Here is a 12334-nt window from a genome sequence, read left to right as displayed (position 1 = left end):
GATGTCAATTCTGTTTCCATTCATGTAAAAGTGTGGTAGTCCTGTTGCAAGTTTTACAAAATTAAGAAAAATAAATCCTGCTATAGGTCTGGAAATAGTGGATAAAATTACTGATTAATATTAGCATTCATATACTGCCTTATATGCTAAAAAGCCCATATAAAACAATAAAATTGCAAAATTCCAGTAACATAAACATGGAAATAACTAAGAATATTTGGGCTGTCAATCAACTGACAACTGACTGAAGCAGAAGTATTGTTATTTTTTTATTTATTTGATTTATATCCCACCTTTTTCTTTCTTAAAGCACTCAAGTGTCTTACATAATTCTCCTCCTGCTGCTTTCAATTTTATCCCCACAACAAAAACCCTGTGAGGTAGGTCAAGCTGAAAGCCTATAACTGGCCCAAAGTTGCACAGTTGGCTCAGTGGCTGAGCAGGGATTAGAACCCAGATTGCCTCATACCTGTGCTCTTAACCACTACACTGCTTAATAAAAAATACCTATAAGAGAAGTTTGTCCTAGCTTATCATGCATTTATCTTATGGGACTTTTTCACCTGAACAGATCAAACTGCTTGAAAGATTACAGCTTCACCATATTACAAGTATCTTATAGTATGTTGACAGAATTTATTAGTGCATAAAAGTATTCTTTTCCTTTCCAACAGAAAATATTAGTCTTTCATGTAGTTTCAAAGTTTGCTCTATACATTCTGCACCAAGTACTCATCCTCCAGCATTCACAGCACAGCAGCACAGTCATCAGCTTCAGAATACTATTCTGTTGTTCTCAGAGAAGAGAGGGTGCCATACAGCTGCACTAGTACCATGCCACACCTCCCAGCGGCATTATTAGAGAAGCCAAGCTCTGCTTACCTTCTTTTACATGGAAGAAGAGAAAGCAAGTGGCACCAAAAATAATTATGCAGATGTGTATGCAGTTCTATGACTTCTGGCTTTTATCTCTTTAAGGCAGAAGGACAGAGTTGGAAGCACTATGGCAAAACACTATTTGATTCTGGCCAGGGAACAGTGCTGTACTTTGCTTACAGCAGGAGTACAGGCATATGCCATTTGCCATCTGGTTGCTTACCCGGGGCAACTGATACTTGCTGTAAGCAAATAAGCTGCCTGGATATTTCCAACAATATTTCTTTAATCAAGCAGAAAAGTTCTTCTTGTGCTGGGCATTTTACTGAATTCTGCTTACAGAACACTTGACTTTACTTATTTTGTTTATACTTTAAATCTGCCCAATAAAAGGAAATATTTAGCAAAACATGTCTGAATACATGAAAGATCCTCAAGTCATAGATGAGCCAATCTTCATATTCCTTTCTGCAGCATGAAATAAAGGGGGGGGGGGAGTTCCCAGTATTGACATGTATTTCTTGCAGATCAAGTAAATATTGCTAGGCTATATGTTACTAGCAGGAGGTACCTATCACTTGATATTTACTGCTACCTGAAGTGGTCATATGAATCAATAGCAAAAGTAGCATATCAATATCATGTTAAGAGTATTGATTTAGCAAGGATTCCAAACAAAATCAAATGGATTTATAATTTAAGACAAAAAACAATTATTGGGCTTTTTTTTTCAATAGTTGACAATTTCTTGGCCAATCCAGTTTGATGTAAGCAGAATGTAGAAAAAATACTTTTAAAACTGAGTCAGGACATGGATGGATGAATAAGTGAACCAATTTCACAGACCAGTATATTAAATCTGAAAATTCATAAACTCCAGTTCAGTGAATAACAACATGAATAAAACATGCTTTGCAAAGTTACAAAAATTATGCCTGACAGTAAATTGATCCTTTGATCAGCATGGACAAAATTATTATTATTATTATTATTACATTTTTATACTGCCCATACACCAACACTCTCAGTACAAACAATGCAAAGTTATTTTAATTTATTTACCTGAAATATTGACACAGATTTTTCTTTATATAAGCTACATAAAAGATGAAGCTTGTAAGAAACTGCATGACAATGATGTGAAAAATAGTGAATAGAATTTAATATTAACTTATATTAATATTAAATGGTATAATCCAAAACAATGAGACTTAAGGTAAAATGTTAAACACATATGCAGCATTTTAAAGGCTGTAGTAGAATTATATTTACATATTAAGTGAAACATAGAATCATACAGTTGGAAGGGGCCTCGAAGGTGATCGGATCCAACCCTCTGCTCAATGCAGGACTCAGGTCTCTTATCCAGATTTTAACCAGGCCTGACCCTGCTTAACTTCCAAGATTAGGCAGGATCAGGCACTTCAGGGTATATGGATACATTATAAAGCTGTGCACTTATCAGTTAAATGCTGTATTCAGAACAGAGCAGAGCCTGTGTGGCTGAATCACTTGATTAAATTCCAACTTAATATTTTATATTAATAAGATACAGAACACAGATCAGATCCATTTATTCCAGATCTAATGAGTCTTCCATCATATGAGCCTACAGGTATGTTTAAAAATTACTGTCATGGGCCGCCACCACAAAATGGCTACCACAGGAGTCTCATGGTTAATCACAGATAATCACTATTCTTACCCTGCTCTTTCTTCCAAGGGCAAAAATTACTCAAACATTATTTGCATAGACTAAGGACATATAATCAACCTAGTAACTTTTTGCAGTATTAACACATTATTGAATCTTCAATAAATTCCGTTCATTTATTTAGTTAATATTCTGCCTTTCCAACTTAGAAGCCGTCAAGCTGGTTAAGAATAAAATTGAGCTCAACCCATAAAAAACAATAAAAAGAGAAATAAACAGCATCTAACCAGTTAAAACCACCTTCATCAATATACCAGTTTGTGTGCCAATGGCTTGTCTGAATAAAAAATTGGCCTGACAGCAGGGAATTCCATTAGCTTAGTAGAAGCCATTAAGAAGGTTCTTTCACTCATTCCCACCAAAAGTGCCTTCAGTGGCAGTAAGAATTAAGATAAAAGCCTCCCAAAAAGTTCTTCAAAAGCTCACATGGAGAAATGCAGTCTTTCAGACAGCCTGATCCCAACTCATGTACTATTAGTAGTAGTAGAAGTACTAGAACTTTATAGAACATAACCAGCATTTTGAATTGTGGCTGGAGGAAGGCTAGAAGCCAGTGAAGCTACTATAACAAGGGAGCAATCTGTTCCCTGTAACCAACTGAGTCAACTATCTAGCCAACTGCATTCTGGATCAGCTAAAGCTTCCTTACGGTTTTCAAAGGCAATCCCATGCAGTAGTTCAAACAAGTCAGCATCTTCACTAGTCTCAGTTGTGCAAACAGACTGCTGTCCTCTACTGAAACCTGGACATCCAGGCTGAATGCAGAAGTACACCTAAACTGCAAACCTGAGACTGCAGACTGAGGAATGTAGCTCCATTCAACATAAATTGAATTCTTATTCCCTAATCTGCCTTTCAACTAAGCAGAAGTATCTCTGTCTTGTCTAAATTATGCTTCAATTTGTTTGTCTTTATCCAGTCTGTTACTAACAGAAACTGATTTAAAACTCAATTTGCTTCCTTGGATTTAGGTGGAAAGAAGATTGGGATGTCATCAACATACTGGCACACCTCAAAATGTTGAAATCAAACCTAATCAAGTGCTAGGAGGATTGTTCTCCACTCTATTCAAGTACACATGCATGTGATTTTATGTAAAGGAGCAGAAGGAACAGGAAATCAGACCTAGAAAGTAAAAAGATAAAAACAAAAATAGGGCAAAGGCAAGAGAGATTGTTGTAGCAGCAGGAAATATATGTTGCTAAAAGCTGTGCAATTAACTAAGGAAAGGAAGTGTGAAAGTCAGGATGATTCATTGTAGCAAATTGAAGAAAACTTTTCCATTGTGAACTTCATTTAAATGAGAGGGACTTACATGACAGAAAGGCAACTGAACCACTCTGAAAACTCCTTTACTTTATTATTATAGTACTAAAAAGTAAAATTTCTCATGTTACATAAAGAGATGATTAAGCAAAGTCTAGGACTGCAGGGAGTGAAGCATGCATAGTGGACAGGAGCAGACCAGAGAACGCAGTAAGTAGGGAAAGGCCTAGTTCAGATACATAACCAAATGCAGTATTTAAGATTCAGGAATAGGTTTTGGAATCCTGTACCCCATCAACTCCCTCCACCTACTTTTTCAGTTATACAAGATTATTGCCAACCTAGGTTAAAATGTTACCAGGCATGCTTTCGGACTTACTTATAAAGAACCATGGTTAAACACAGGTTCCCAGAAAGTATTCAGGAGTACATCTAACTTCATTTTAATTCAGATTAGCAACAGTCACCATTAAAACCAACACTATGCACAGGAAGACAGATGGGATGGGAAAGACAGAGGAGGGTCAAAGACAAATAAAATGTGCATGATCCTATGGCATAGTCCATGGATAGCCAGACTTGCTCAACGGGAAAGCTATATATGGTAAATGTCAGATATATGAGAGCTGCAAACGGGCACCTACAGGCACCCACAGCAGCGGGCTGTGAAATAAACTCCAAGAGCCTCATGTGGCTCCTGAGGCTTGGTTTGGCCACCCATGGCATAGTTTCTAAAATCTGAATTCACTTGAACCTTTATGGACAATCTAATTGTTGTTTTGTTTTGTTTTGTTTTGTTTTGTTTTGTTTTGTTTTGTTTTGTTTGCTTGGCTTACATAAAAGACTGGTTTTCCCCAAGCAACACAGATACACTGAACACAAACAACTAACATGTACAAGTATTTCAAAGGATACTTGAAATACTAAGTTAAAGTATGAACAAGAGGAAAACTCTTTGTAAAGCCCCCATACACAAACAAGCATGTTGTTATTCTAAATCAAATGATAAAGAAAAGTAAGATAAAGGGAATATTAGCCTAACAGAAACAGAACATCCTTCTATCAAACATAACCAAAAAAAGGTTAATTTTGAGCAATATGTAGGTACCAAAACAGAGAATGAAATATCCACATTAATATGCTTCATTCATTTAATATAACAACCTTACTTAAGGAATGGATAGAAACCAGTTTTATATGGTAGGAAAACTCTGGTTTATTTTAGTTGTGCTATTTGCAGAGCTCCTTAAATAAAAAAAAAACCCACAGAGGAACACTGAATGGAACTAAAGAGCAAATATAGGCCTCCTGTAATTAAAATGAGCTAGATCAAACTCAAGACATACTAGCTAACAATCACACCAGTGCAAAGAAGAAAAAAGGATATTATCTTAAATATGCTTGCTTATTTATTTTCTGTACTTCCTGTAGCTAAATTTCTCTGGACAGTGTACAACAAAATGCATAAGTCTAATTTAATATTGTGGAGCTTACTTCTGAATCAATATGCAAAGGATTGCACTACATACTATCAGAAAAGTAGACTTGTTTAGTTGATGGACACTTATGCTACAGTCATGAGTTCAGAAAAATATGGCATAATTGCATTTCATAAAGTTCAAACTAATTATAAAAATTAACATATACATTTTTAAAAGAAAACTTATAAAGAAACATAAGACATACATTCAAAGCTTACATTGATTTTCTTTCTTTCTACATATACTGTATATTCTAAACCAGGTAATCTCAAATTTTCTATGTTCAGGGCCCACTTAAGAAAGCTGAATATGACTGAGGCCCGCCAATGACAAAATGGAAGTGCTGGGACAGAGCCAGTCACAAGATGATGACAGATGGAGGCAGAGTTCGGCATTATCAATGGACAATTACTGATACAATTACATGCAAATACTGATAACCTTTGGAGAACTGCTGGATTTTTTTCTGACAATAATTTCTTGTAGCAGGGAGTTCTGTACTTCACCTTATTTTAAGTTAGGTATACATAATGGCTCTGGAGATAGCATCACTCAGTCTGTTCATATCAGCCAGAATTTGTTGATCCAGAGGCTCCAAGTGCAGGACTCTGATCTCCTCGACTTTGCATGCATCTCAAAGTATTATTACTAATTTCTTGCCATTTCTCATCTCCAGTCACCCTACACTGCCAGTATCCTTCACTCCTTCTTTCTACTGCAGGAACTACAGCACTGAGGCTCACTGGTGATCTCCTGCCTATTTAGATAAGCTGTTGTAAATTAATATATTTTTAAATGATTCAGCACTTGCACATTAAATTAACACTATCCACTTTCTCAGTTCATGTGTATTAATAAATCATAATATATAAAACAGAAATGAAATGGAATTCTCTCTTTGCCTCTTTAGACATGTGAGCATTTTAACAATTATTAATAACTAGAGGTGCTATGAGATACTGTTCCATGTATCAGAATTACACTATCATTGATGTATTGTCATGTTCTGCAACAGCCTAATCAGAAATCACACTGTCACTTTCAAGCTGTTATTCTGACTTCTCTAGGTCTTGTTTGTGTCTGCCAATCAGTTTTTATTTAAACAGCAGTGGATCCTACTCTATATCCATAAAGAGAACAACACTTTGCACCACCAAGCTGTCCCAAGATGTCAATGCAGTTCTGGGTAAGAACAATTTCTCTATGTACAGCTGAACTACAAAGACTGTAGAACTGGTGAACAACAATTACACTGTCATCTAGTGGCTGCCAAGATTCCATCAGGCTGCAGAGCAAAGAGAGTAGAAACAGAGCCATTCCATTACCTCTGCTGAAAAACCAGATGCTTTTGACTCTTGTTCAACCTAACAGCCACTATTGTTGGTTCAGCATGATAACCCATGTTTCAAGAAAAACCACAGTTCCACAACAACCAACACTTCAGCTTTGAGTGTGGTTATCTGGTTGTCTGAACCTAGTTATTGCCTTAGTTTAAATGAAGTTTAAAGAACTGTAACCTTAAGAATTATCACCTGAGCTTGCTTTTTTACTTCTCCTTATCCCTATACCTTTTGTATGTATCATGTCATTTAGATAATAAGCCTAAAGACAAGGACTGATGTAATATTTGCAATATATTAATATTTGTAATCCACCTGACTTTTTGTTACAAAGAGGGGTAAAAATATTTTAATGGTAATACAGCAACTGTGCAATTAAGAATTGATTCTGACTGAGGAATATGAAACACAAATAAATACTATAGTAATGCTCCTCATGTTTTTTTCTTAGTGTGTGTATTTTATATATATTATTGGTGATCAGATATGAAAAGAAATCTATTGGACAAAGTTAAAGGTCTATTGACTTCCTTTTTTCTTGAGGCTTTACATCAGGCTTTGTGCAAATGGAACTTCTGTGAGTCCCAACACCTTTTAAAAAAATTTATCAAACTTCAGCCACTTCTGGGATTGGGGGTAGGCATGTTTTTCTGTAGCAGCAAAAACAACATAACCATCTTATGGCACTTAAAAAGAAACAAACTTATTTCCATATAAACCTTAATGGATTAAGATCCACTTGATTAGATGCAAGTGGACATTAGTACATGGAAGCTGCAATCATAATAAATGTTAGCATTTAAGGAAGCACGCTATGGTCCCTAGCCTGAGGAGCCATGGGATAGCTTAGGTTCCCTGATCTGAGTTTGGAGACAGTGCTTTGACCTTGCAGCTGGAAACTGGAACGCTGACTGCCTTCTCCATCCTCCTGCAGCCAGTAAGGAAAGAACTGTGTTGGCTGCTTTCTTAGGTCAGATCAGAGAGGGGGAAAATGACTCTTCAAGGAGCAGAGAGAGGGGAATATGAACTTTCCTGACATGTCTCCAGCCTCTTCACCATCTCTTATACTCAACTTGATAGGCAAAAAAGTCTGTCTAGAAGGGAAGGATTAAGGAAGAAAAGATTACATCCACTACTCCACCTGCTGTGCATTGGATGATCATAAAGCTCTGGACTTGGGAGGCTTATGGCCATCATCACAGGATTGCACCCTAAGGTACTTTCTGGCTTTTGAACTGTTTCATACTCCATGCACCCCTCTTCAATTAAGGGTTGGTTTTCCTGCATTGTTTCATTTCTCACCACCACTATAACCTTTGAACAGTTACGTGTCAGTAATTGTTGCTAGTTGCGAAGTCGCATCCAACCCATTGCGACCCCATGGACAACACTTAGGGTCTGATTTACCCCTATTGAAATGAAACAACCAAATGCTCAATCTGATTAGGCTCCATTCTATAGCTACAGTAAACCTTAGCATTTTGCCTCCACACTTCTGTTCTGCAAAACAGTTGATTTCAGGTATCTATGTGCCAGGGGACTGCAGGGATGGAGGATGTTGTAGCCCCAGGATACATTGTATTGTGGTAGCATCTATTGCCTCCTCTCTCTGTTCCATCTCAACCACCCAAACACTATCTAAACATGTACAGGATTGCACTTTGGGCAGCACAAATGCATTGCCATTATGTCTACACAATGTCTGCAAAGCTATAGGATTTTTCAGAGACCCAACTCCAACCAGCTGCGCTTTTGAACTCAAGAGTACCTCCCTGTGCATAGCCAGCACAGAAATAGCTGTGCTGGTTGCTTCTCCAAGGTCATAAATGCTGTCTAATGGCCATAGAATTGCTTAGCCCAAGGTACAATCCAAGGCATGTTTTGACAGAATAAAGTGCTACAATTCCTACTTCCTTCTGTTTAAACATGCATTGGACTGTGCCTTAAACACCAAAACTACTGGGTATAATTGGAGTTCTTTCATTTTGAGCCCAGTATTTAATTTAGCACATTTTTGGTTTCTTTGTCTTTCTTTTTGTAGTTCAATGTATCTCAACAGTTTTGTTTGAAATATGATCCAATAAAATTCATTGTTTCCTGTTAAACTGGAGCAACTTTAAATCAATTATAACCTTTATTTCCAATTATAACTGGTGGATCCTCAGTAGTAGCTTGTTACTGTCATTTTTTAAAACTTATATCTGCAATGATGTTGGCTGGTGATGTACACAAACAGCAATAAAACTCAGTAGAGAAAAGAGGTGATGAAAGGTTATTTTTACCAACCACTACACTGACAAATGACTGATTTTCATATATGAAAACATATTGCCTTGGTCCAGCTCTAGTTGCATATAGTTATGCATGACCAGATGTACCAGCATGTAGATAGAAATGCATATCTGAAAGCTTGCCCCAATGAAGGCAAAGTGGCAAAGTTAAATGTCCATATTCAGATAGGCATCAACATGTAGAACCAGATGCACCTCTGATTTGGGCCATAGTTCCTGATCCAGAAGAAAGATGCTTACATAGACAGACCCTTGTATGAATTATAAAATTAGCTTCAAATAGTAAATTAAGGTTTGTGATTTTTATAAAAACACAGATATGATACTGAACTAACACTAATACATATTAACATACCAGGGATAAGGCCAAAACAAACAAACAAAACCAACAATTAGCCAGTTGTTCTAGATGAAACACCTTCTTTACTATTTCTAAATTACACTAAGTTTTTTAAAACAAATATAGGGTCAGCTCAGTCCAGGGACATATTACTTGTCAGCCTTCATCAAAACAGAATTCTGTATCATATGCCACCTAATCACTTTTCATTTCAGTATCTCCCTGCTCTAACCAAGTGACTCAACTGGCCTTTGAAAATTATTTATGTGGAGAAGGATTAAGTCTAATTCTAATAAACTGGGTGAAAAGTTCACCTTGTGAATGCATTTCCTGTATTTCTTTCATGCTGGCTTAAATAATTATGCAAAACCTGAAAGAAACTCATGCTCCTCCCAGATTTTTTTTTTAATCTACACAGATGTGCCATAAAAGATCCCTTGTACCACTGCATCCCTCCCTGCTGTTATTTCTCTGCCCTACACAGCAGCCTCTCAATTCAAAGAACAGCATAAATTTTAAATGTTGCCAGGGTGTCACTGTTCCTTGTTTTCCATCATCGGCTTTTCTTCAGCTTCCGTTCTCCGCTCTTCTCCCCCCTCCCGCTTGCCTGTCACCTGCTCCCTCCCAGGCGCCCTTGTTCTTCCAGGTCAGCTTTTTACACACCTTCCCTGCCTATTCATCCAGGGTGTGTTTATGCATGAGGGAGTCGACAAGGAAAGAGCCATGTCGAAGCAATTGACTACATTGTATTGTCAACAAGGGGAAAAAAGCTTGCTAAAACACACCCTCCCGTTCACCAAAACCCACACGCACAACTCCTCGCCAAGACTAACATAACGCACACACAAACGGCCTGTTTTTAGTATCTCCCATCGTCACCTCCAACCCAACGTTTTTGCTGGATCACAAAGGCCTTGTCACGCACTAGGCAATACCAGGGACTGCCCGTCCTCTTCCTTCCCGTTCCTCACTAAGTCTATCAAAACCTGGTTCACCTTTGTCGTGTTGCTCCACGCACACACCCAGCCTGGAAGACCCTCATCATTGCCTTCGCCCTTTTTCCTCTCGCTGTCAGTTTCTTCCCACAATGACAGCCGCCCCAGCCAGTTCCGAGGCCTGCTCTGCTGCAGGTGCCTCGGTCTGCCTACCCTTCCCCTCCATCCAGCCTGCCTGTCCCCCTACATTTACCTAATGCGACCTCACAGGCTTTGCGCAGCTGGGAATGATGCGCCTTCTTCACCTCCTTGTCGGCCAGGATCTTCTCCAAAGCCCGGGTCAGGAACATGTTTTTCGTTTTCTTCCCCTCATACATGGGGATGCGATGAAAGTGAGGAGAAAGAAGCGAGCGAGCAGTGGGGAGTCTCTCTCTCTCTGCTTTAGACTACAGCTGCTCCGACCGCGCCAGCGGCTGAGAACCAAAGCAGCTTCCGTGAAATAGCTTTCCGGCTTGGACGCGACTGAGGTTGGGATGGGGCAGGGAGGTTACTTCCTCGTCGCCAGGGAAGAAGGAACCGGCTCTTCTAGGAACTCTAAGCCCTCAACCTCTGAGCTGCCCGCTCGCCTCAGCCTCCATTAGCAGCGGCGTCGGCAGGGGCAGCAAAAGCGGCAGCAACCTCCTGTTCTCGCCATGTTGGAAGGAAACGACGTCAAGGCCGCGGCCCGAGTGGCTGCAGAGGAGGAAGCGGCAGCGGCGCTGGCGGTAGCTGCTGCCGCTGCTGTTGTTGCTCCAAGCCCAGGCGGAGGCGGAGGCGGAGGCGGAGGCGCAGCCGCAGGGAGGGACCGAGCAGAGCAACAACACCAGCCGCGTTAGCGAGGTAGAGCTGGGACTGGTTGTCGGCCCGCGCAACAGGTGTGAGGAGGGGAGGGGCCTGGTCCTCTTCTTCTAAAAGGAACGTGGAAGAGGATGAGCGGCACAGAGGTGCTGAATTGTGAAAGAATCTGCCCGCCCTCCGTGTGCCAGCCTCTCGCTCCTTTTCCCTGCCACAGTGGATTTCTTCTCAGATGCTTCCCGATGATGGCAAAGACTATCCGGCCAGCTCGGTCCGCTTGTTCCTTCAGACTTGATAAGGAAAACGAGCCGATCTCCGCCCCTCTTCCATGTCCCTTCCAGGAGAGGCATCGATGACTCCGCGATGATGAAGCATAAGAACTGATGGCGCGTCTGAATCTCTTCTTTTAGGATTGAGCCTAGCCCAGGCCGGGTTTGCTCTCGCTTTAATTATGGTCATTAAACTAGCATAGCAAAACTAGGTAGGCTGTGCTGTGGTCAAGTACGGCTGTGATGAGTGGCTACACTGCTTATCTTCGATTGAGTATTGTATAGAAATGTCACAGACTGCATTTTGCTGTTTATCATATTCATGTGTGTATGTGTATCCCCTTGAGTACGTGTTGGAACACTTCCCTCTAAGTGTGTTGCAGTACCTTCAAGATACCATTTGAAATTGGTATGTTGGCTAGAGCCCATTTCATCAAATCAAGAGGCATGTGTCTGTGTTTTATGTGCGTGTGTTATCACACACATATTGCTACATACAACTGTTGGCGGGCTTTAGATTTTTGCCACAATTAATCTCTTTCTCTTCAACTTGTCACAGTATGCCTTAGTAAAGGACTAAGTTTACCTGCAAGTTTAAACAGGAAAAAAAAGGCCTACAACTCCCAGCATACACCAATCAGCTCGCCCCCCCCCCCCCGAATTTGTTATTTGAAAGTAAATTGGAATTGTAGTTAGGAAAGTATGAAGGCATAATCTATTCTAAAGCTTATGCTTGGCTATAATGACCCTTCCTCTGCTCCAGCCCTCCATGGATAATTAAGATAAAACAACTCAGAGATAAAAAGTGTTTGGCAGCAGAGTACTTGTTTTCTACTCAGCCTCAAGATGAAAGCAGATCAAAGTGGGCAGAGCCTAATCAGATGAGGAGGACATCCTGGATTTAAAAGAATGTAAAAACAAGGAATGCCGACTTAGCACTCACAACCAGGATAAATGAACCAAAGGAAGTTCCCTCTCTTTGTTCAGC

The 12334-nt window shown here is 39.7% G+C and overlaps 1 protein-coding gene across 2 annotated transcripts in view; it reads right to left on the bottom strand.

Annotated features, from left to right (window-relative positions):
- ARFGEF1 (ADP ribosylation factor guanine nucleotide exchange factor 1) overlaps positions 1–10985 on the bottom strand; it is a 94690-nt gene extending 83705 nt beyond the window's left edge. The window contains exon 1 of one of the 2 annotated variants that reach the window (XM_044424063.1): positions 10497–10985. In XM_044424063.1, coding sequence (XP_044279998.1) covers positions 10497–10620 — 124 coding nt within the window. In that variant the 5' untranslated portion in view covers positions 10621–10985. The remainder of the gene's footprint in view (positions 1–10496) is intronic. The other variant, XM_044424064.1, reaches the window with a different exon arrangement.
- Between the last annotated feature and the right edge of the window lie 1349 nt (positions 10986–12334).

Source organism: Varanus komodoensis, unplaced genomic scaffold (assembly GCF_004798865.1).
Source record: "Varanus komodoensis strain SLA01 unplaced genomic scaffold, ASM479886v1 scaffold14_1, whole genome shotgun sequence".
NCBI classification, from domain to species: Eukaryota; Metazoa; Chordata; class Lepidosauria; order Squamata; family Varanidae; genus Varanus; species Varanus komodoensis.
This window is presented reverse-complemented; position numbering and strand designations above follow the sequence as displayed.